The 21,646-nt window shown below is 38.6% G+C and overlaps 1 protein-coding gene across 38 annotated transcripts in view; it reads right to left on the bottom strand.

The window, feature by feature from the left end:
• tcf7l2 (transcription factor 7 like 2) overlaps positions 1-21,646 on the bottom strand; it is an 87,515-nt gene that overhangs the window by 39,716 nt on the left and 26,153 nt on the right. For 24 of the 38 annotated variants that reach the window (XR_007932901.1, XR_007932902.1, XR_007932903.1 and 21 more), the window contains exons 4-5: positions 18,612-18,713; positions 11,299-11,358 (exon numbers count right to left, since the gene is read on the bottom strand). The exons of 4 other annotated variants lie outside the window; for them this stretch is intronic. Coding sequence is in view for 31 of the 34 variants with exons in the window: in XM_051914451.1 (XP_051770411.1) it covers positions 11,299-11,358; positions 18,612-18,713 (162 nt within the window). In the remaining 3 variants the exon portion in view is untranslated. The remainder of the gene's footprint in view (positions 1-11,298; positions 11,359-18,611; positions 18,714-21,646) is intronic. 10 more of the 38 variants (XM_051914458.1, XM_051914467.1, XM_051914468.1 and 7 more) reach the window with 1 other exon arrangement.

Below are 21,646 nucleotides of genomic sequence, written 5' to 3'. Positions count from 1 at the left end.
GCATGACAAGTGAGCTACAGCTGTGACGGAACAAATAACAAGCACATCCTTCGGCATTCATCAGCGCATCAAAAACCAGCCCTGTATCAATCTGTCGTTCGTAGGGAGCGGTGAGAGAGCGAAGCATTTTCCTCTTTGTGTTCCTGTTATTGGGCTGTTAGCTGATCGCTATCATCCTCCTCTTCTCCGCACTGCGCTTGGACACGTTTCAAAAAGACGGGAGTCTTTTTTCCCCCCTTTCTGTAAGGAAACCGTCTCCTTAATGGCTTTCAAAACAGGAAGCACAACAATAAAAGTGAAAAGTGAGAATGCTCGCTGCAGACATCTTTTCCCTTTTGCAGCGCGACGGCGTGCATCACGCTCTCTGGCGTATACACACGCGCTCGCACAAACAGACAAGCACACACAGTTACACTGACACACTGACCTTCAGACATTCCTTGTTCTGTCTAGTGTGATTCTCTAATGTAATGACTGTATGTTACAAAAATAACTAATTCTCCCTCAGCGGATAATTTGTTAGATATTAAAGGGATAGCTCACTCAAAAATGGAAAGGTGTCATCTACTCACCCTCATATTTTTTTCATAGAAAACAAAAGGAGTTATCTAGAAAAATGTCTTAATATATTTTAAAAAGCAATTTATTCCTGTGATGACAAAGCTGAATTTTTAGCATAATTACTCCAGTCTACGTTGTCACATGATCCTACAGAAATCATTTGAATATGCCGATTTGGTGCTCAAAATACATTTCTTATTTTTATCAATGTTGAAAACAGCTGTTCTGCTTAAAAAAAAAAAACAGGCTACTGTTTTCATAAATAGAAAGTTCAAAAGAACAGAATTTATTTGATACAGGAACATTATAAATGTAACATTCTGCACTGTAAAAAAATATTTTCATGATTTATTAACACAACATTCTTTCTTTTGTCAAATCAACTTCAATAATTAATGTGGATCAGATAACATAATATTTTGAGTTTCTGTTCTTCATTGTATTAACTCAATTTTTTTATTTCAATGAACAATGAATTCTAAGGCAACCAGGTAACTTACTTTTTTAAGTTAAACCAACAATTCTTTTTTACAGTGTGTAACACTATAAATGTCTTTACTGTCACTTTTGATCAATTTAATGCATCCTTGGTAAGAAAAAGTAAAAGTTTCCAAAAAAAAAAAAAAAAAATTTGTGTGTATATCCTGTCCGTCATTTTCGATTGTGTTTTATGCTACATTCCAAACTACTTCTTTACAACACAAAGTCTGCATCTAACTTTCTCTGGCTTTAACACGGCCATCTTTACAGAGGATCCCTGACCCAAACATCTGAAACTTCAACCCATCCGAGACCTTCAACATGCCACGAGAAGTGCTTTCAGTTCAGCGGCACAAAAAGCTCAGAGAGACAGCTACATGTACTTCCTCACAGCTGGATAAAACAAATCTTAACAGCACAACTATGCCTCACCAAAGCGCTTCATATTTTCTGTACACCCTCAAACGTATTGTGTTGTCTCTAGGTACCAGGAACCTATCTATCATTTCAGTCTAAAAACAGAATCTGCATCACCCTCTTCAGTGTGAGCAAACTACCCCCCCCACCCCACCGAATTGATTTCTCCCAGTCGAGGCCTTTCCCAGTGCGGACCGCATCCGCAACAGTGTCATCTTTACCGCCAGTCCTCTTTTAACTGGCTTTTACTCTAGTGGCGGAATGTACAAACGATGAAGGCGGAGGGGAAGAAAGAAACAGAAAAACTGATACATGCGCTCCAAAGTTTCGTCTATTGATTTCTTTTTGATGCGCAGCCGAAAAAAAAGGGAAGGAGTTCAAAGCTGAGGAGATCTTTTTTTGATCACCACTAGAATAGCTGTGCTGGTAGTCGGCATGGAAGCAGCGGTGCTAGACGGAAAGTGTCGGTGTGGATTCCTTTGTTCTGGCCGAAGCCCCGTGGCAAGGACCCTGACCTGGTGTGGTCAGCATGGTCTTTAGCGAGGTGCAACATTAACGCGTGCTGAGGGTTAATCATGAAGAAATTCAGAGCTGCTCATTCATACGTCTCCCTGCCGGACACAAAGAGAATATGTTTGGCTACTGCACTGTGGTTAACTGCAGAAAACTGCTTACAGTCACACAAGGAGCTATTCAGAAACTACGGGGAAGAAAGTGCTAGGAATTTTTAGAATATTTAGAATACATTTTTAGAATATACCATTTTTTTTAAATTCCATTTCATTTTTTAAAAATGCCATTCCATTTAAAAAATATGTATATAACAACTAAATGATTTTTTTTTGACATTTGGTTCCTTTAACGGTTCTTGAAAGCCTGTATTTTTTCAGTGATGCGAACAGAAAAATGTACAAAAACACTATATATTACATTAATGGCTGATGCTAAAATTCTATATTATTTTATTAAAATAAATTGAAAATAAAACACTAAAAACTAAAAATCAATCATTTAAATGCTACTAATAAATTTAGGCATTGCATTTAACAGGTTTTTTTTAATATATATATATATTTTAATTAGATTTAAATTAATATGATTTTTAAAAATTAATTGTAAGTGAGAGTTAGATGAGGAAAAAGATCACCTAAATGTAAAAGAATAGGAAAAGTGAGCATGCACGATCAAATATATGCAATATTGACCATTAGAGATAAATTTTAAAAAATCTTGAATATTGGCTATTAATAATCAATATGGTACCAGTATGCAACTAACTATTTGGTGCTTCATTAAAAGTACTAATATACAATAGAATAAAAAAAAAAAAAATAAAAAAAACAATCAATAAGTGGAATTCATATCCTTAGTCAGGAGGTGGTGAGGGGGAATAGTGGATGTGGAGTGAAAAGAAGAGTAGAAAAGCCGAGTAGAAAAGAGAATGACAGTTTGATGGAAAAGGGCAGAAGACCGAGAGCAGAGAGAAGAGGAAGATGGCAGTTTACCCCTGTGAAGTGTGGAATGGGCTCTGCACTGTCAATAATAGATGGCGCTGACCATGTGATAAATGGGCAGGTAGAGCAGAAGGAACTTGAACATCTACTGTAGGTGCATTCTACTCCATCTGAAGATAGTCTAAGAAGCATATTCCACTGGATCCAGGCTCTCTGTGATATGCAACTGTGTTCACCGGTGGCTACAATTAGACCATCAAACCCATTCCAGCTGGGAATCGGCACACATCTCCAGAGCCTGTGCTCCAAAGAGACAGCCAACTTGTAGATCTGGGGGTGGTAGTCTTTGATGTGCCGTGCATGGCACAAGCCTCTCTTTTTGCTCACATTAATGGTGAGAAGATATAACAATTAAAGGAGAGGGCAGCAGGCAGACAGACAGCTAGCGTGGCTGCACATCCTGAGCTCAAATTAGCATACTGGAAGTCCTCTAAAAGGCGTATGAGCTAATAGTAGCTGAGGATGGAAGAGGAACCAGAAGAACCAAACGTTTATAAAGGAACACCCAGCGGCAGGCTGGGTTTAATAGGGTAATTAGACACACAGACAACTAGTTATAAAATTATAGCACAGCCATAATATTTTGAAAAAGCCTCAATGTTAAAATGATCTAATGTTTTAGTTTGCGGTGGGCCTCCAGACATGCGGCCACATAAGGTGGAGCATAATTCCACTTCCTGGACCAGTGCCTTTTTTTTATAAGAAGACAAAAATTTACTACAGCTGATCTGGATGAGAGGCGTCCACTAACATTACATTAGCCATGTGGTATCGGTTTGCAACCTTCTAGACTCAAACCATACCATGGCTTGACAGAAAACATGTATTTCAATGCTTGAATACAAACTGTTTATGGTGCTTCTGCAAGATCAGTTCATAACCACTGCATAAAAATACATCAGTTTTATATAGCGTAAACTGGTCTTAATTACCAGAGGGATTATTTCTTGGCATGATGCATGTGCATGTCATAAATAATATAGCATTGCAGCGCTATTGCCAAAGAGTGGTTCATGGTGAGGCAGTGGTCTTTTCAATAACCTGCAAACTACGGAGTGAATAAAAACCCACTCAGAGCATTCATCCGTCTGTCTGACACTATGATTAAGGAATGCTCCTCGAAAACACTCGTAAAACAGCTGTGCTGCCGTAACAGATCTTATGTGGCATCTCAACACAAGGTGGAGACAGCATTAAAAAAGTTCCAATTAATGTTTACGCTTACAAAGGGGGAAATAAAATGGAGACGAGTCAAAGTCTCTGGGCTTTCCAACAGGTGCAGGGGAAAATGGGATAAAAAGGCATACGAGGAGCAGCCTCTGTATCTTAAGGATAGTGGTGACATCTCAGCTTCTCTGTTCGCATCAGAGGTAGAGGAGAAAGAAAAAAATTCGTTGTGTGAAGAAAAATGTCTTGTTATGGAGGAACGGAGCATGTCGTAGATAAGAGTAGGCCGGTGTTCAAAGGGATACAGGCCAGTGAAGCGCTCGCTTCTTTCTCCACATCGCTGCACTGTCCTTAATGAGCCTCCCAATAAAGCCTCGTCTCCTGTCTGCTGTCCGCAGACGGCATGTCTGTCTCACTTCAATCATGACCCGCCATTTTATTTATTCATTTTATTCATTATATTTACTGAACTCAATATAGTTCACAATACTGATAAACAAATAAAAGCACATATAATATGTTTACCTAGTGCTTTCTATTACTTTGAGGTTTTATATACTTTTTATCGACAGAGACAGCTGAAAGGAGACAGGAAACTATTGGGCGTAGTAGGGCTGGATGACCGCCAAAGTAGGGCTGGACAACGGCCAAATTGTATATTGTCAAAATAATAAAATTAAATATTTTTCATTCAAATTAAATTTATTACAATTATAAATTAAATCCATAAGTAAAAAAATAAATTAAAATAATTAAAAAACTATAAAATAAAAAAATTAAATCCATTGGGACACAAGAAAGGGCAGATTGGAACCTACATTTCCCACATGAGCACCAAGGCTCAAGGAGCCCAGATCATGTGTGCTAAGTGCTCACCAAGACTGCAACATTCAACTAGGGTTAACAATGTATAAAGCTTTAATATAAATGTTTAAAAATTTGCTTTCCATCAGCAAAAAAAAGTAACTTTATTCCTGTCCCCCCCCCACACCCTTACAGCCTCCTTTTAGCCTAGTATCTTGTGGTCAGAGTAGTGACAGATTCTCCTGGACTTGTCAAGGCTGCCCAGTTAGCTGCCTGTCATAAATTAAGCCTAAACACAACACATCTGTTTTCACCACAGCGCCGTGCAGACGAGCAGAAGTAGACATTCCTCTCATATCTGAAACTAAGCTAAATAAATGATAAAGAGAGCATGTGCACACCTGCAACAGCGTGCCAGAACAAGACCATTTTAACTCACTGAATCATTCAAAAAAGGCTGAACTAAAAAGAAACAATAAAAACAAAGAGATTTTTTGACTGAGAAAAACAGTCCCGTGTCATCTTTCTCTTTTTAAATTCATAATGGAGACAGAAAACTTGGCTCTGACTGCACTTACTGTAGGGAAACATCAAAAAAACAAAGACGCAAATAAACAGTAAAAAGATGTCTGCAAAGAAACTGCTGAGAGGAGTGAAATCAAATAAATTGGAAGTTTGTTTCACAAAAGGCGAGCTGAAGCACATCTGAAAACAATCTAAAGAGAGAGAGATAGGACAATGCAAAAATGACTCCAAAATCAAGATACTGACTGACTTCCAAAAAAAAAAAAAAAAAACCCTGTTGCTCTCTTAGTGAGGGCTATGGAAGTAAATGTGATTTCGGCCAGCTTAAGTGCTCCCTAGAAGGGCGTTTTAGGGGCCAACGCACACATACACACACAGACGCACCAAAAGAGGGAAGGTGTTAAACTTTAACTGTCACTGCACATTCAGCCATAACAATAAATTATTCTTTGGGAATGTCAGTTTCACCCCTCCCCAATTCTTTGCCTCCTTCTTTCTTTCACTTACTATGACACAGCTCACAGCACACACACACAGAACTTCTGAATCTCACCACATCGTGTAGCCAAAACCGTCTGGCCATAAAGCAGTCAGCGTTTGCATCTGAAGCACGGGGGAGATTTCGTCTAACCTAAACAAAGGATTAGTAAAGGAACGTGCTGCAGGACTCTAGGTGATTTTAACAGACCCCGAACGCCACTACCTTCACGCTCTCAGGGGCCAAATTCCACACAATGGAATTCCCGAACATGAGTTTGTGAAACCGCACATTTGACAGAAAATACTATTAATTTTCACTTCAATTAAATTATGTAGTGAATATATCTGGGAGCGTAGTGAGCGAGAAGCTTACTAAAACAACCATGACGCGTCCAAAAAAAGCTCCTCGTTCTACAGGCCACCCGAGGGATGGAGTCCAAATCACTTCAACTTCCTCTCGAAAGTTCACCTAAATCTTCCTGGAAGCACAACAGGCATGCTCAAATGAAAATAAAGAGAGTTAATTAGTAAAAACAATAATTATCAAAAAAAAACAAAAAAAAAACACACACACAGAATTAAGGCTGATAAGCCTACGCAAAATGTAAAGATATGTCTACAAGTATGCTTTTAGTACACTGGGATTGTCTCAGAGTTATGCTTTAAAAAGTAAACAGATTATGTAAACAGAATAATGCTTTAATAAGCACATTAATTCTGTATTTTGAGGTTTGGGTCGCGGTTTTTATGTAAAACGGGTCGGGTCAGGTAAGGAATAAAATTAGTGTTGCTGTCGGATAACGGGTCGGGTGTTCTGTTAATAACTGTGGGTGCGGGTTTTTCCAAACAGGGCACGTGCAGGACTCGGGTCCCTACCCACCATACAGAGATCAGTTTCCATCGGCTGAACTTTCAAATGATGTTGGAAAACACTGCATCATGATCGTGACGCAATTGGATCCCGGAAGTCCTATAGCTTTAGCCAAGCAGCATGTCATGTCACTCCGTGCGGATTTTCTCAAGATCTATGCATCATGTTATGTTGTGTGTGGCCTAATTTGAATCAAGACAACCTGCTCTAAATAAAGATATGAGATTTTGCGGTTTTACGTCATCAAATTGTGATCGGCCAAATTTATTGACTAGCGATTGAGACATAGAATGTGATTATTGGCCGATGCCGATCTGCAGCTGATCGCATCCCTAATGTGTGTGTGTGTGTATATATATATATATCTCATTATGAAAAGTTGTTCATATAAAACAGGTGGTCGGAGGGCAGGGGTCAAAAAGTAAGGAGTTAGAGACGTCAATGAAAAAATGAATGAGCGTGGTTATAAATGTTTAAATAAACCTTTTTTTTTTTTTTTTTCTTAAAAATAGCATGCATTTTATTCTTTAAAACTAGAGTTTGCTTCGTCCTTATCTCTTCCCCCTCCTCTTCCTCTATCTCTTATTCTTAATTCTGAGCTACTTTCCCAAGCTACTCTATAACAGGCCTGTGAAAGGAGGTCACATATCAACTTACCAAGCGTCCCTCTATGACCATATGACCCCTTCGGCAGCCCACGAGGCCCCATGTCATTCCATCACACTCTCTCTCACTTGCTGTCCCCCACATTCACGTCTTCCAAACCACCATCTAAAAGCTGCCCCCTCCCCTTGTCTGCCCATATCCCGACACTAATTGGTAAATCTGTTGAACCATAGCACGCCCAACAATGAGACACCTGGAGTTCTGTCAAAACAAGTTTCCCTGTGAAACAGCCTCAAGTGCTAATACAGTACGAGTCCTAGCTAACTCCGTCTCGCTCAATGCCGCGCACGAATATAATGCATGTGTGGGGTGGGGGAGGTGTTATAGAAAGGTGTAGTGAAGTTCAGTATGCAGGGGAAGTGTTAATGGCACTATTAAAGTTTAGATGCTCAGAAGTTTGGGAAGGAGGAGCACGATGCTGTCTGGCTCCACTGGAAGCCCACAGGAAGTCCTTGTGGAAGTTTTGGCCCCGACAAAAATCTCAAACATTCTTGTAGTTCTTGTTCGACACCCTCCCCGCCCACAATCCCTTCTGCACTCTCTCTATTTTAGATAGACCATGAGGAGTGCTCTACATAAGTGTTAACATGGCAACATACTGTGGTTTATGTGAAATCATGTGCAACAAAGCTTGAAAAACTAACCCGATTTAACTGAGAACATGGAACCAGAACATGTGCTTGCCAATTAGCTAGAAACAACACACACAAACACAAGCAGAAACACACACACGGAGGCATTAGGGTGACATATGGATAAACATTTAGATTTTTTTCATTCAAACAAGATTTCTATCTGTCTGTCTTTCACAAACACATATGAAACAGAGATGCACTACTCAAGGAACTCTTGGTGAACCTTGTCAAACAAGTTCTGACAGAAACTCTTTATGAAAACAAAAAGTTTCTTCCCTGCAATTAGTGTCAGATAATACAACACATGAAGATTCATTGTTTAGTATTTTTTATAAACTGCCACGTGACTACTTAACTGTTCTAGCACCCTCAAACCAATGTGAATTAGACCAAAACTAGCATGTCTAACAATAGTGTAACTTGGGGTCGGATACACTGAAGCATTCTTAAGAGTAAAATTCAAACTCTTTTATTCTTATTTTCTAACTTAAAAAAAGTTGACTATTTTATTTTCCAGAAAAAATAAATATATTAAATATATTTATATATATATATATATATATATATATATATATATATATATATATATATATATATAAATATAAATAAAATAAATATTCGTAAGAATAAAATCCAATTTAACGACTATTTTCTTTTTATTTCATTTCTAATTTAAAAAGTTAAATATTTTGTAAAAGATATTTAAAATGTTTTTAAAAAAAAAATTTTAAAATTGTTTTTAAGAAAAATTCAAATTCAATAAAAAATATTCATAAAAATAATCATAAATAACAAAATAAAAACTGCAAAGCCTGTCATTTTAGCCTTAAAAGGTTAGTTCACCCAAAAATGAATTTACTTGTTCCAAACCTGGAAATTTTAAACCTAAGACTTTTGTTCATCTTCAAAACACAAATGAAGATATTTTAAATGAAATCTGAGTGATTTTTGTCCCTTCATTGTCAGTCCACACAATTACCACTTTGTGGCTTCAAAAAGTTCATAAAGAGATCGTAAAACTAATCCATATGATTCGAGCGGTTTTGTCCAAATTTTCTGAAGAGACTTTATATGATGCTTTATATGATGATCAGAATTTATCATTGAATTTTGGCTTTTACTCATATATAAACATTGATCAGCGAACATAAAAAGAAGCTCAACCGTACTTGCTTAATGCGTAAGAACAAACCTCACTGGTTCTTGCGAAAGCTCAAAAGTGTTGCGTAACACACGAGAATGAACTTCATTGGTTCTCACACATCAAGCAAGCAAACATGCTTGAGCTTCCGTTTACCATATCTGATGTGTGTGTTGATCAATGTTTATATGTGAATAAAAGCCTAAATTAAATCTGTTCATCATATAAAGCGATCGTGTCTCTTCAGAAAATTTGGACTAAACCACTCGATTCATATGGATTAGCTTTACTATCTCTTTATGAACTTTTTGAAGCATCAAAGTGGTAGTTGCTTAGCTGTCAATGAAGGGACAGAAATCTCTCAGATTTTATTAAAATATGTTCATTTATGTTTTGAAGATGAACTAAAGTCTTACGAGTTTGGAACACAATGAGGGTGAGCAAATTATGACAGAATTTTCATTTTCGGGTGAACTAAAATATAAGAATTTTTCAAGAATTGCACTTATTTTGTCCTAAATACTTAGTATAAGTGTGACAGTTTTGTCTAGATGTAAATCTTGTTCTGCTAAACTCTTGTGAGATTTGCTTTCGCTGCTACTAATATTAGCTTTAGGATTTGCTGCTGGACTGCAATTTAAATCTCACAAGACTTTTCACAGAATGAGGGTTACCATCTCGACATGACCTACATGACCCTGAGGGGCAGACAAAAATAAGACAAGCATATCCCACAATGCCACAGCTTTCTCCATAGACCTAACACAAGGCGATGAACTAAACAATCGTTTGCCCCAGTGATCCTTGCACCGCTGTTGAGTTTTGGCAGACCAAGGCTACCCATAGTGCCCCCCTTTCAAATTCCACACACTGTTTGTGTCCGTCAAGGAGGGCCGAGGTGCAATTGAGACACTCAGCGGCAGTGGCCCCATGTTGCGTCACTCCGCACCACATCAAAACTGAAAAGCGGTGCCAGACAGGCACTCTCGTTCGCCGTTCTCATTCTTTCTCTCTGCGCCTCATGTCGACGGACAAGAAGACAATTAGAAGAAGGCCTCGTCTCATCCAAACATCCTTAACCTTGACCCACGCAAGCTGAGTCACGCACACATTTACACACACGGGTGCGCGTGTGCACACAAAAACACAAACCACTCCACCTCCTAACTTCTCGCTGGCAAACGTTCAACCCCAGATGCTACAAATGAAAAGCATCCTCTTCATGCCAGCTGCTTCAGAGAAAAGGAAAAGAAATCAGAGAGAAATAATCGCCACCATTCCGGAAGATGCAGGAAAATAATTAACAAGGCTGAGACGGGGCCTGCAAGCAGACAAAGATGAAGCTCAAGAGGCATTTCGGGCTGCCAGGAATCCAGAGATGCTGAATTTTACACCGCTGGAGTGGCGCTGATGCTTTCCTGTTACACGCAAATACTGTATATCGTAACAGGGATCCTGCTAGAGACAAAAATCATCATGTCAATGGACAGCAACAGTTTACAATTACCACACAAACTGAGCCAAGTCTGCTCATGAGGATGTGTGTGTTTGTGTGTGTGTGTACAAATGCAAAGCAGATTCAACCCCATTTTATAGAAAAAAAGCAGGTACACAGCAACAAACAATATCAAATACAGCAGAACATTACACTTATCAAAAACAAAATAGTTATTGAAATCTCTATTTTGATATTCTCATTTCATAATTTTATTTTTTTCTACCCTGTTGGAAAACCCAGCTTAAGTGGGAAAACATGGTTGCTGGTTTTATAGCTGGTCAAAGCTGCTCCAAGCAGGTCATTGGCTAGTTACCCAGCCACGATGTTCCAAAAACCAGCTCGACCACCTTTAGCTGGTTTGTCGTAGACCAATGATGGTCTACCAGCTCAGACTAGCTAATGACCAACTTGGACCAGGAAATAACCAGTTTAGGCCAGCTAGAAAATCAGTCACCAGCTGAAGCTGCATTTTCCAGCAGGTAATTCATTTAAACAATCAATAAGCCAGCTGCAAGAAACTTGGAATTCAGGATTCTCACCAAATGTAATTGGTGAACACTCAGATCAGTCTGTCCGGGGAATTCCAAGCAGAAGGGCCCCTGAAAGGCAAAGACGGACGTCCCGTGTCACAAATTGAGAACATGGTACACTCATCACTCAACCAGGGCATGAAGGCAAAAGGCATGACTTTTAAAACCACAAAAAATGTCTAGCTATGTGCCACCCCTCTCCTTCTCTGTCTGTTTCCTCTCTGACTGTGGTGTCAGGCCGCTGCCAGGTACGAGGCTACAAGCCCAAACATATCTCGCGTACAACATACAGCACATGCAGAATACGTGAGTGCAAGTTTGTTTACTGTGATTTGAGGTTGTGATATTGTTAGCATGTTGACAGTGTGTCTTCATCAACTGATTGACAAAAAGAGTACTGGTGTGGCTTTAGGCACATTGAGGCTTTGTACACCATGTTCCTGTTACACAACATCATTCAAGAAAAAAAACAAGACAAGCAACAGTAATAAATAGTTCACAGAGGAAAAATCTATTGCTCAGATGTTGCTTTTTCATAGCTCAAGAGACTTAATGGCATTCTCAACTGTGCTTGTTTTAAATACACTTCCATTCAAAAGTTTTGGGTCTGTAAACATTTTTAATGTTTTGAAAGAAGTCTCTTATGCTCACCAATGTTAAATTTATCTGATCAAAAATACAGTAAAAAGTAATATTGTGAAATATTATTACAATTTAAAATGTCATTTATTCCTGTGATGGCAAAGTGGAATTTTCAGCAGCCATTATTTTCCACTCTCCAGCATCACTAGAAGGTGTGAATCTTCACTCGCCTCACGATTCAATTTGATTACGATTCAGAGGGTAACCATTCAATTATAAAACGATTCTTGATTCTCATCTTATTCTTTTATTAATAATAATTACTATATTAATATACTTCTTTTTGTTATTATATCTTTGTTATTAAAATAAGTTATTCAGTCAAGAGCAGTGAGTGATTCCCTCTTTTCTTTTGTTGTTTGATTAACATTATTGACACAGACAGCAGCTAGTTTATTATATTAAAACCTAATGCACGGAATAATAAAATGTTACACATCAGATTTTGTTCCCCCCAACTGTTTACGTTCACTTAAGACATAACCGAATATGTTTATGTGAATACTTGCCAAGACTTTTTGAATTTTTTAAAATAATTCTGTGTGTATATGTCCGTTCAAGCACAAAACACCGCTAAAGAGAACTGAATCCAGGATCACATGCCGTTTGAGAGATGCGTCCTTCCATGCCCTGCTTCGGGGGTGTCTGTCGGCGCAAGTAATGAATTAAGATCTTATTCGTGGCTTATTGCACTTAATAACTCTGTTTAACATAAATTCTGTGTGTATCTGTCCGTTCAAGCACAACACGGAGCTAAAGAGAACTGAATTCAGGATTGCATGCCGTTTGAGAGATGCGTCCTTCCATGCCCTGCTTCGGGGGTGTCTGTTGGTGCAGCTAATGAATTAAGATCTTATTCGTGGCTTATTGCACTTAATAACTCTGTTTAACATAAAGCACTTTATTTTCTCATGCATGTTATTTTTGTAACGAAACATCAGACATAAGTGCTTTGCTTCCAAGGACAATTGATACGTATGATAGGCCTATCGATTGTTTTTATGCATTGATGCAGAATCTTTCACATCAGCATCGCAATTTACTAGCATTTGCGCCATTATTTACCACCCCCAAAAAAAGCATGTCTTAAACCAGACGCTAATGTGCGCTGCTCTTGGTAGATTGCGTTGGTCATTATGGAAATGATCTGGCTGTGTCTGTGTTCTTTAATTTGTGCGTCGTCAGTAAATCACGCGCAGAACTTTCTACTCCCATCTATGCTTTTTTGGAATTGTTTTGTAAATCTGGTCCCTAATCTTTATCAAATCTCAAAATGATTATTCATTATTAATACTGTATCATAATGTTGAGATGCCTAAATTGACTATGGACTACTGAAACTCTAAACAGACTAAAGGACACATCTCAGGATCAAAATCTGATAACAAATCTGTGGAGATTTAAAACCTCCATTTGACCATTTAATCTCACTGCTGTCTAGGAGAAACAATTATTTGAAACAAGGCATGACCTATTTTGCCCTGCAAATGGTCATGTTAATTTGAACACACACAAGAGTTGTGAGTGTCCAGGAGGTTAAGGGTACATAACAATATAAAAGTTTCAAGGGCTGATGACCTTGACACCAGGTCCCTTGTAAAAGAGTTTGTTGACATTCCCTGAGTTTCAGTAAGGAAATGCTCCAGGGAGACCTTTCAAGCACTACATAAGAGCACATGCTGAGATGTTCTCCAAACTTTGGCCAAAGGTCTCAGACCAGAGACATCTCCTTGTTTCACAGAGTCCTGTCAAAAGCGGCACAACTCCAGTTACAGTTACATACAAGTTTCAACAGGCTGGGGTTACATCACTATGCTAAAACAGCACTAAAATAGATGGGAAGGAAAAGGCGGAGGCTCTACGGAGAATGAGGGAGCAAGAAAAGTGAGAAATAGTAGAAAGGGAAGGAGAAAAGAAAAAGACAGTTGGTTCAGTGTCTTGTGGCTGTGACACTGGGGTCCTCATTAACAGCGAGGGGGCTGGGGTTTCCCAGCATGCCTCTGGCCCTCCCAGCCATTGTCAAGCCAGTCCAGGTGCACCACCATTCAGTCCGAAAAAAGGCAGCAAATTACCCAGCAAAAACTACAGGCCCCGTGCTAGCTTGAGACGCTACTCCTACTCAGCTGGAGTCTGGGAAAATGTCCTATATACTATATGTGTGTTATTCATTTAGTTTACTCTGACTTTATTTTTAAAAGTTGATTTCAATACTTTAAGAGCATATTGAACTTCACAGACTTGTGTTGTGACAGCAAACAGCAAGAATGACCTCATCATACAGCGGTTTTAGGTGGGAGGTCCCGCACTGTCAAAACGCAACACATTCCATTACTTCCTAAATACTAATTACCATACAGGAACAGACCAGGACTCCTCCAGCTATTCTTCCAAGCTCCACCCCTCCTATTCTTCCCCCTTTCCCTGCGTTCTATCTGTTCCCGCGTTTTCCTGCTGTTGGTTTACTTGCACACAGTGTTGCATGCATACGCACACTGCTGTGGGGCCTCGTGGGGAAATAGTTAACACTCCAGCCGTCCCCTGCTGCCTGTGAAAGCCCAGAAAACAATGGAGACATTGTCCAGTCTCAACAAGACTTGGACCAAGAGGACAATGTGAGTGTGTGTGTGTGTATTAGACAGTGTGTAGTGCGCCTGCATGAGGTTGTGTGTGTGAGTGTATCCTTTTGCCTTAGCATTATTTTAGAGAGTAGCATTAAAATATAAACTTAAAATGATTCTCTATGGTTGTTAGCCAGCAAACTCAAACTTTTATTTCATTTATTTTATTTGAATCTGACAAAATGGGTTAGATAAAATAATGTACAACACACACATAGTATCCAGTAACAACATGGCAAAATGATCGCACTGGCTTTGATTGCACTATTCTTATTGTTATAACAATAATAATAATAATAATACTTAATAAAAATAATACCAATTATTATTATTATAGGAATAATCACTACAAGTTTTCTAAATTAGTTGCCACTTAGTTTTTGGTCTGTGAAATAATCAGTACTTGTTCATTTTGGATAAACTGAAATTCAGATCCTAAAGTTTATGCACATTTTCACTAATTTCTTTCTTATCTTTCTTTCCTTTTTTTTGTACAACCATGTGTCATTCAAATGGTTATTTCCTGTGTAAGTAGACAGCTCTTGGCCATAACAAAAAACTGGAAAGGACCAGACTTTACGCTGTGAGTCAAACATCTGGCTATACCAGTCTAGTATATGGTCTACACCAAGTAACACTACATGGGGAAACACTACAGAACACGGACGGACAGCTGTGCATACAAGCCGAGAAAGAGAACAGGAAACTGATCCCGGAACGAATGGCCAATGTGTCACAGATGTGGGGAAATCTCCTATCGTCCCGATGTTTCCAACTGCTTCCCACTGGAATTACAATCGCATGATCCCCACTCATACCGTCCTTGAGTTCAAGCTCGAATACACACCACATGTGTTTTGCTGTCTACCTGTCTGAATTGTCATGTCTATATTACAGTCTATATAAATAAAGGGGCTTTACAAATCACATTAAAATTTAGTGTAGATGGCAGTGGGACAAACGGCTTGCAGTACTTTTCAGTGATGGGCTCTTTATGAGTTGTGAACAGGTAGTAAATGCATGCTGAATGTGTGGGACTAACAGGCTTTGAAAAGCCTGCGGGGCTCTTGAGTGCTTTAACCATCCTGGCACTGCCTTCTATGGGCGTGGACAGAAACGAGAGGGTCACTTCCTGTGCTCTATTCATAGAGCAGCATGGAATAGCATCTCTATGGCCACATGTGACATAAAAAAGGTTGTTGGATTATGCGTGAACTGTTTCTATGGATACAGTCACGCAGTTAGTGTTTGGGATTGACAGAAGTACTTACTAACTAGTGTATGGATGCCTGTTTTCACCTCAGAGTAAATAATAAAAGTAAAAAAATGCTTTTTCTCATAACTTTTGACTTTATATCTCACAATTGTGATTTATATTTCATAATATAATATATATATTTTTTTTATTTAATATTTAAAACAATTACTTTATGAGGCAGAAACAAGTATTCATACAGGTGTAACTCAAACTGTGCTGTTTATAAGAGAAGCAACTTTAATACTGTCCATAGAAACAAATAATCAACGTCAAGTCCTTCTTCTATTCTCGTGATAGCCATAAAAATTTTAAAGAGTCACTTTGGTTATAAAATGTAGTTTATAACAGAATGGTGTATGAAAATAACCATATTTAGCACTCTAAAACTGGACTGGGAACTGTATTCTGCTGCTGTGTGAACACAACTTATGAAGCATCCTTTTCTTTTCTCTTCTCTTTTGGCTGTATATGCACTTTTTAGACGCATGTGTTGTCTCGTTCTTTGCCCTCACTTCATCTGTCTCATTGCCTCACTGCCCTTTTACGGTATCGCCTCCTCTCTCCCGCTGTCCACCTGTGCTTTTGTATCTCTCTCATTGGTGATTGTTGGGTCACTTGAACTTCGGCTTATGTTCCTTATCTCACACCCATCGGCGCTCTCTTATCAGTCCACGACAGACAGGCGTCTTCAGAGCCATGGGTCAATTTGGGCAGGTGTTCTTCCAATTTGACAGAGACGAGAAACTACTGTTTAGCGTACAATCTATTGATAAGGCCTTCACGTACAGAAGCATATAGTCCAACTTGAGAAAAAAATAAAAAAAATAAAACACAGCATTCCACAGTTATCTATCCCTGACAATACCAACTGTCTCCAGATAGATTCACCAACGGCATGATGCAAACCAAGGAAACATCAAATCAGACACACGTCAGCACAAGAGAAACAGCACGAATGGGAAATCGAGAGAGAGAAGATGGAAGGATGAAGAAACAATGCAAAATACCACTTATACTCGAACTTAGGAGGTCAGGTCTTGATCAAACAAACTACATATTGTACGAATGAACACATAAATAAATTACCGTAAATGCTAAATAGCTAAACATGCCATACTGAGCAAAATATCCATCTTACTCTCTCATTGCAGGTCTTTAGGGCTGGTTTAAAAGGCAATAGAGAAAACTGCTCTGTGCTGATAAGCATTTACAGCCCCATGAGTCAGAGGGATAAAACTCAAGTGCAGTATTTACCTGAGCCTGTTCTTAACTACCTCCCACACATTTAATGATTCAGAGAGGGAGGACAATCATTTTTCTTTTTCTCTTTTCTCTTAAAAAATGCACATGGGGTGGCTACTCCACATTTAAATGCAAAAATAGTTTACTACCCGTTCAGTAGAAGTATTAGACGGCTCTTTAGTAGAACTGGTTTTACAGTAAAAAATAAAATAAATAAATAAATAAATAAAAACAGGCTATTTTTACCTTACTTTGTAATATTTTGTAAAATTAAAGTGGCATATATACACTACCATTCAAAAGCTTTGTCTGCACAGGAAAAAATTACATTTGAATTATTTTGTTATTTTATATTTTAATAATATTTCATAATATAACTGTATTTACTGTATTTTTGATCAAATAAATGCAGTCTTGGTGATCAAAAGAGACAAAAAATTAAAAAAAAACGTACTGACCCCAAACACTTTTGAACGGTAGTTTATATAAAATCGCATTAGATAAGAAGGGAAAAACTGCATAAAACCCATTTAAATAGCCAACCATGAATTTTCTACTTTCTACTTTCTGTTCAGAAGAGAAAAATGTGTATTTTTGCTAAAAACTTATTTTGTCAACTTTTCGAAGTACAATCTCACATGTATAGCCTCAAAAAGACAATAGAGACAGATTAAAAATCAAAAATCAGTCTATACAGGAAGCTGGGAATGTATAAATCACATTATATTACAATGACATGGTAAACAAACAAGCAACCCACACCTATTTGAAGTAAGAACAACTAGCAAACATTCAGTATAGTATGTCCAAAACAGAATTTGTTTATCTCTCTGACAAAATAATATACTGGATTTAATGGATTATTTTATTGGATTCCTAAACATGACCTTGGAGGCACTCTGTTGCTTCCAGTAACTATGGAAACGCAATGAAGCCCCAAACTCCTGCACCACAATGGAAAGACCAAAATCAAATTTGGTCTATTGTCCAAGGAAGGGAATCAATAAAGTGACGTATTAACATGGTAACATTACTTCAGCCCAGCAACATGGCTAACCTTGAAGCCCTTATCGTCCATAGATTTTAAAAGAACGATAAATTTAGAGTTAAGCACATGGATAACAGCACCCGCAGATCCAGCGCATAAAACTGCAAAATAAACATAGCATCTCTACTCCAGACACTCATTCCCTGAACCAAGCTTAGCATGGGCATTAATTATCTGTCTCCAATGTAAAAAGACGGTCTTGCCCTCTGCCACTTTGCGGCATCCAAACTGGAAAAAAACCTCTGTTGAGCTACACTGATATCTCACACTTTTGTTTCCATGAAGAAGCCATAATAAAAAACAAGCACCCATATGACATATAATATTCCAACACAATCTGGTTGTCAGTTTCTTATAGGTCACTAGACATCCAATTGACAGCTGTAGATTAGGAGAGGAGTGTAAGGTCCCAAAGAACCAAACAATACAGGACACAGGAAGTAGTTTTGTTTTCATGGACTGTGCTGTAGAATAAAGAGCTTTGTAAATGCAGTGACTCATGAGTGTTACTTACAACGATGTGTGCTGGAGAAGGTGACCTGGCATCTTTAAGTGCTTGTCTACTCTGAAGACTTCCTGCTTGAACATCTAGCAGGGGCCATTTCATCTGTAGATACTGGATGGCAGAAAGAAAAAAAATGGAGAAAAACAAAAGAAAAACATGTTAATAATGCAGAAAACAAAGGGAAACACAATATAAGAGCTAAAATATCTTAAAAAAATGACTGTGATATAGAAAGTAAAAGTAAACAAAAAAAAGAAAATAAATTATGTCAAAAAGATCCAAGGTCAAATGATGCATGAGGTGGAACTTCTTGAAAATTGAAACTAATAGTGTTAAGATTAATTAACATAGGCTACGTTCACACTGTCAGTTTTTGGGGATTGACAACCACATTTACTTAGAGGTGTGAGTCTCGAAAGAGCGTTTTCTGAGAATGCAGTTGTGAGTCCTAAAAATTCATATGTGTGAGTTCGGTTATAGAATACAGTTGTCACTCCTGTAAATAACTGAACTGTGTGTGAACGTAACTACATTAAGGACTCAAATACAGGACTGACAACTGTATTCTGCTATTTTATTGTGTATTCTATACTATCTGTGTATTCTATCTATTTATGTAGGCAGCAATTTTTAAACCACTAACTCAAATGCTTTCAGATGAATATGTTCATTCTTCTTCCGGTATTAATCATGCCCAAATGTTTTAATGGCTTCTGGAATTCCAGGTGGACTTCAGCATTTTTCCCAGTACACATAATAAGGGTGTGGTGTTGAGTCATTGCCGCGACTGTCCCCATGAATGATTGACCTGGACTTTATCAGAGCTGCAGACACGCAAACAGCCCTTTCATGAACCCTTGCATCCCTCTTAAAGCCAACAGATGGAAATAATCACCATAATCACCACAAAGAGCTGCATGACATTCAAATTCTTCATTCTTCAACTCTAAACCCCAATATTTTTGAGAGCTCAATATATATATAAAATTACATTTTCAACATTCATACACAGAACTGTAGGTAAAAGCCTGAGATTTCAATCCAGTTCACTCAGAAGTCAGCCTTCCATCTTTCTTCTGCCTCTAATATCTCCACTTTCACATCCAGCCCTGAACTCTGACATGGAGTCTTGCTGATGGACAAAGTTTCTGGGGTCATGTCTGTTCTCACCCATGGACCGCAGGATCTGCTTAGCAGACCAGACCTTTACATGTACCCTCTGTGCCTGAGTGACCTCTTCCTCTCATTTTCAGATCACATGCTGGGGTCCATTACAAACCTGCTGTTACTGTCCTAAAACTGGTTTGCTTTAGTCCATTAGCCCACAGCAAGTGAACTTGACCCCTGAACTTTTAACCTGTTTCCATAGAGGCTTAGAGACCACCGGCTGATTATAAACATATGACCTAGACTAGGACTAGGACTAGGGGGTATTACGGTTAAGCCCGGGACACACCAAGCCGATGTCAAAGAACTAGCAGCGACAAAAGCTGACTGTGTTGTCGGCTCTAATTGGTTGCGTCTTGGACAAAAAGCTGCACCTGAAGACACCAAAACTAAAGACTAAACTAAAACTAAAGACTAAAGGCGACTGTCAACTAGCAGACATTCTGCGCCTGTGTGTAAGTAAATATCTGTCTATATCAGCATGTATCAATAGTCTATTTTTATCATTCAAAAAGGGAAACCGAAACTAGGACTGCAGATATACAAACTATAAACAAAGCAGCGCTTGTTTAACATTGTGAATAATAATCACGCTGATCACTTTGTTCATTTCAGTCGGCTCATGTTATTATGAAAATATTCAGGCATTCAAATGCTCAGGTAAGATGACGTAAAATTATAACAGTTTTCTGTTTGTACCGGCTCGACTTCTTTGCTCACTTCCATCACTTTCACTTTTATTCTCATTCACTGACTCGTTCGCTAAGCTGAACAGCCAATCAGAGTTCTCTCTCACACTAACGGCCCGACGCCGATTCAACATGCTGAACCAGCCCAAAAAACCCAGACAGCGTCCGACTAGAGCCAACAGTGAGGAACAAACTGAAAAAACTAAGCCAACTAGCACTCAAAAATGGCCCGAAATTGCACGATGGCCGACTGTTGGCTTGGTGTGTCCCAGCCTTTACAGTCATGGGTGTCTTGTCAGGAGGAGTGTGATGGTCCAGTGTGGCCATTCCATTCACTGAATTATGCAGGTCAGGGTTTAACTGGGCCCTAATTGCTGTTATTATGACAAACTTGATCAGCAACATACACTGAAAACCACTGGTCTGTTTACTGACTAAATTCAAATACGCATTCAAACCATTTATGTTGCTAAATAGGAGAGTTGAGTGGATTTGCATGTGGGCTTGGCCGATGTCAAAACATTTAAGGAAGTAACATAGAAAGAAAGAAAGAAAGAAAGAAAGAAAGAAAGGAAGAAAGGAAAGAAGGAAGGAAGGAAGAAAGGAAGGAAGGAAAGAAGGAAGAAAGGAAGATTAGAAAAAAAGACTAAAAGTAAGGTGGGATAGAGAGAGCAACTAGGGCTCAATTTCTTAACCTTGGGGGCAATTTTGGATGCAGTCTTAGCCCATAACATAAAAAATGAATTTAGAGTACACTCCACATAAAAAATAGGACTCTTTTTTAATGCATGCTGTGCTATACTTCATCGGATCCCCAAAGGAAACTTCTGACAAGCCAGTCGGCCTTGTAACTTGGCCTTCGATGCAGTCAGGACATCAACCACTGGGCTCTGATTCAACTGAAAAAAACTTGGCTAAAGTGACCCACAAATCAGAATCAAATCCATCCCCGTGTCTGACCAGGTCAGGCCAATCAGGGTCAACCTTTCAACTCTTACTCTCTGTCCTCCTCTATCCAATCAAACAGATTCATGTCTTCCCTTCCTACAGCCTATCACTAGAGATTGTTTAAGGTTTCACTTATCTGAGGACTAAGTTTCACCTTTTTAAAAAAAAAAAAAAAAGCAAAGGAAAATGTCTGATTCTGTAGCTCACCATTCCAGCAAGTACCCATGAAGTTGTAACACT

This window comes from Ctenopharyngodon idella, chromosome 12 (genome assembly GCF_019924925.1).
Source record: "Ctenopharyngodon idella isolate HZGC_01 chromosome 12, HZGC01, whole genome shotgun sequence".
NCBI classification, from domain to species: Eukaryota; Metazoa; Chordata; class Actinopteri; order Cypriniformes; family Xenocyprididae; genus Ctenopharyngodon; species Ctenopharyngodon idella.
Note: the sequence above shows the minus strand (reverse complement) of the source record. Positions and strands in the feature narration are given on the sequence as shown.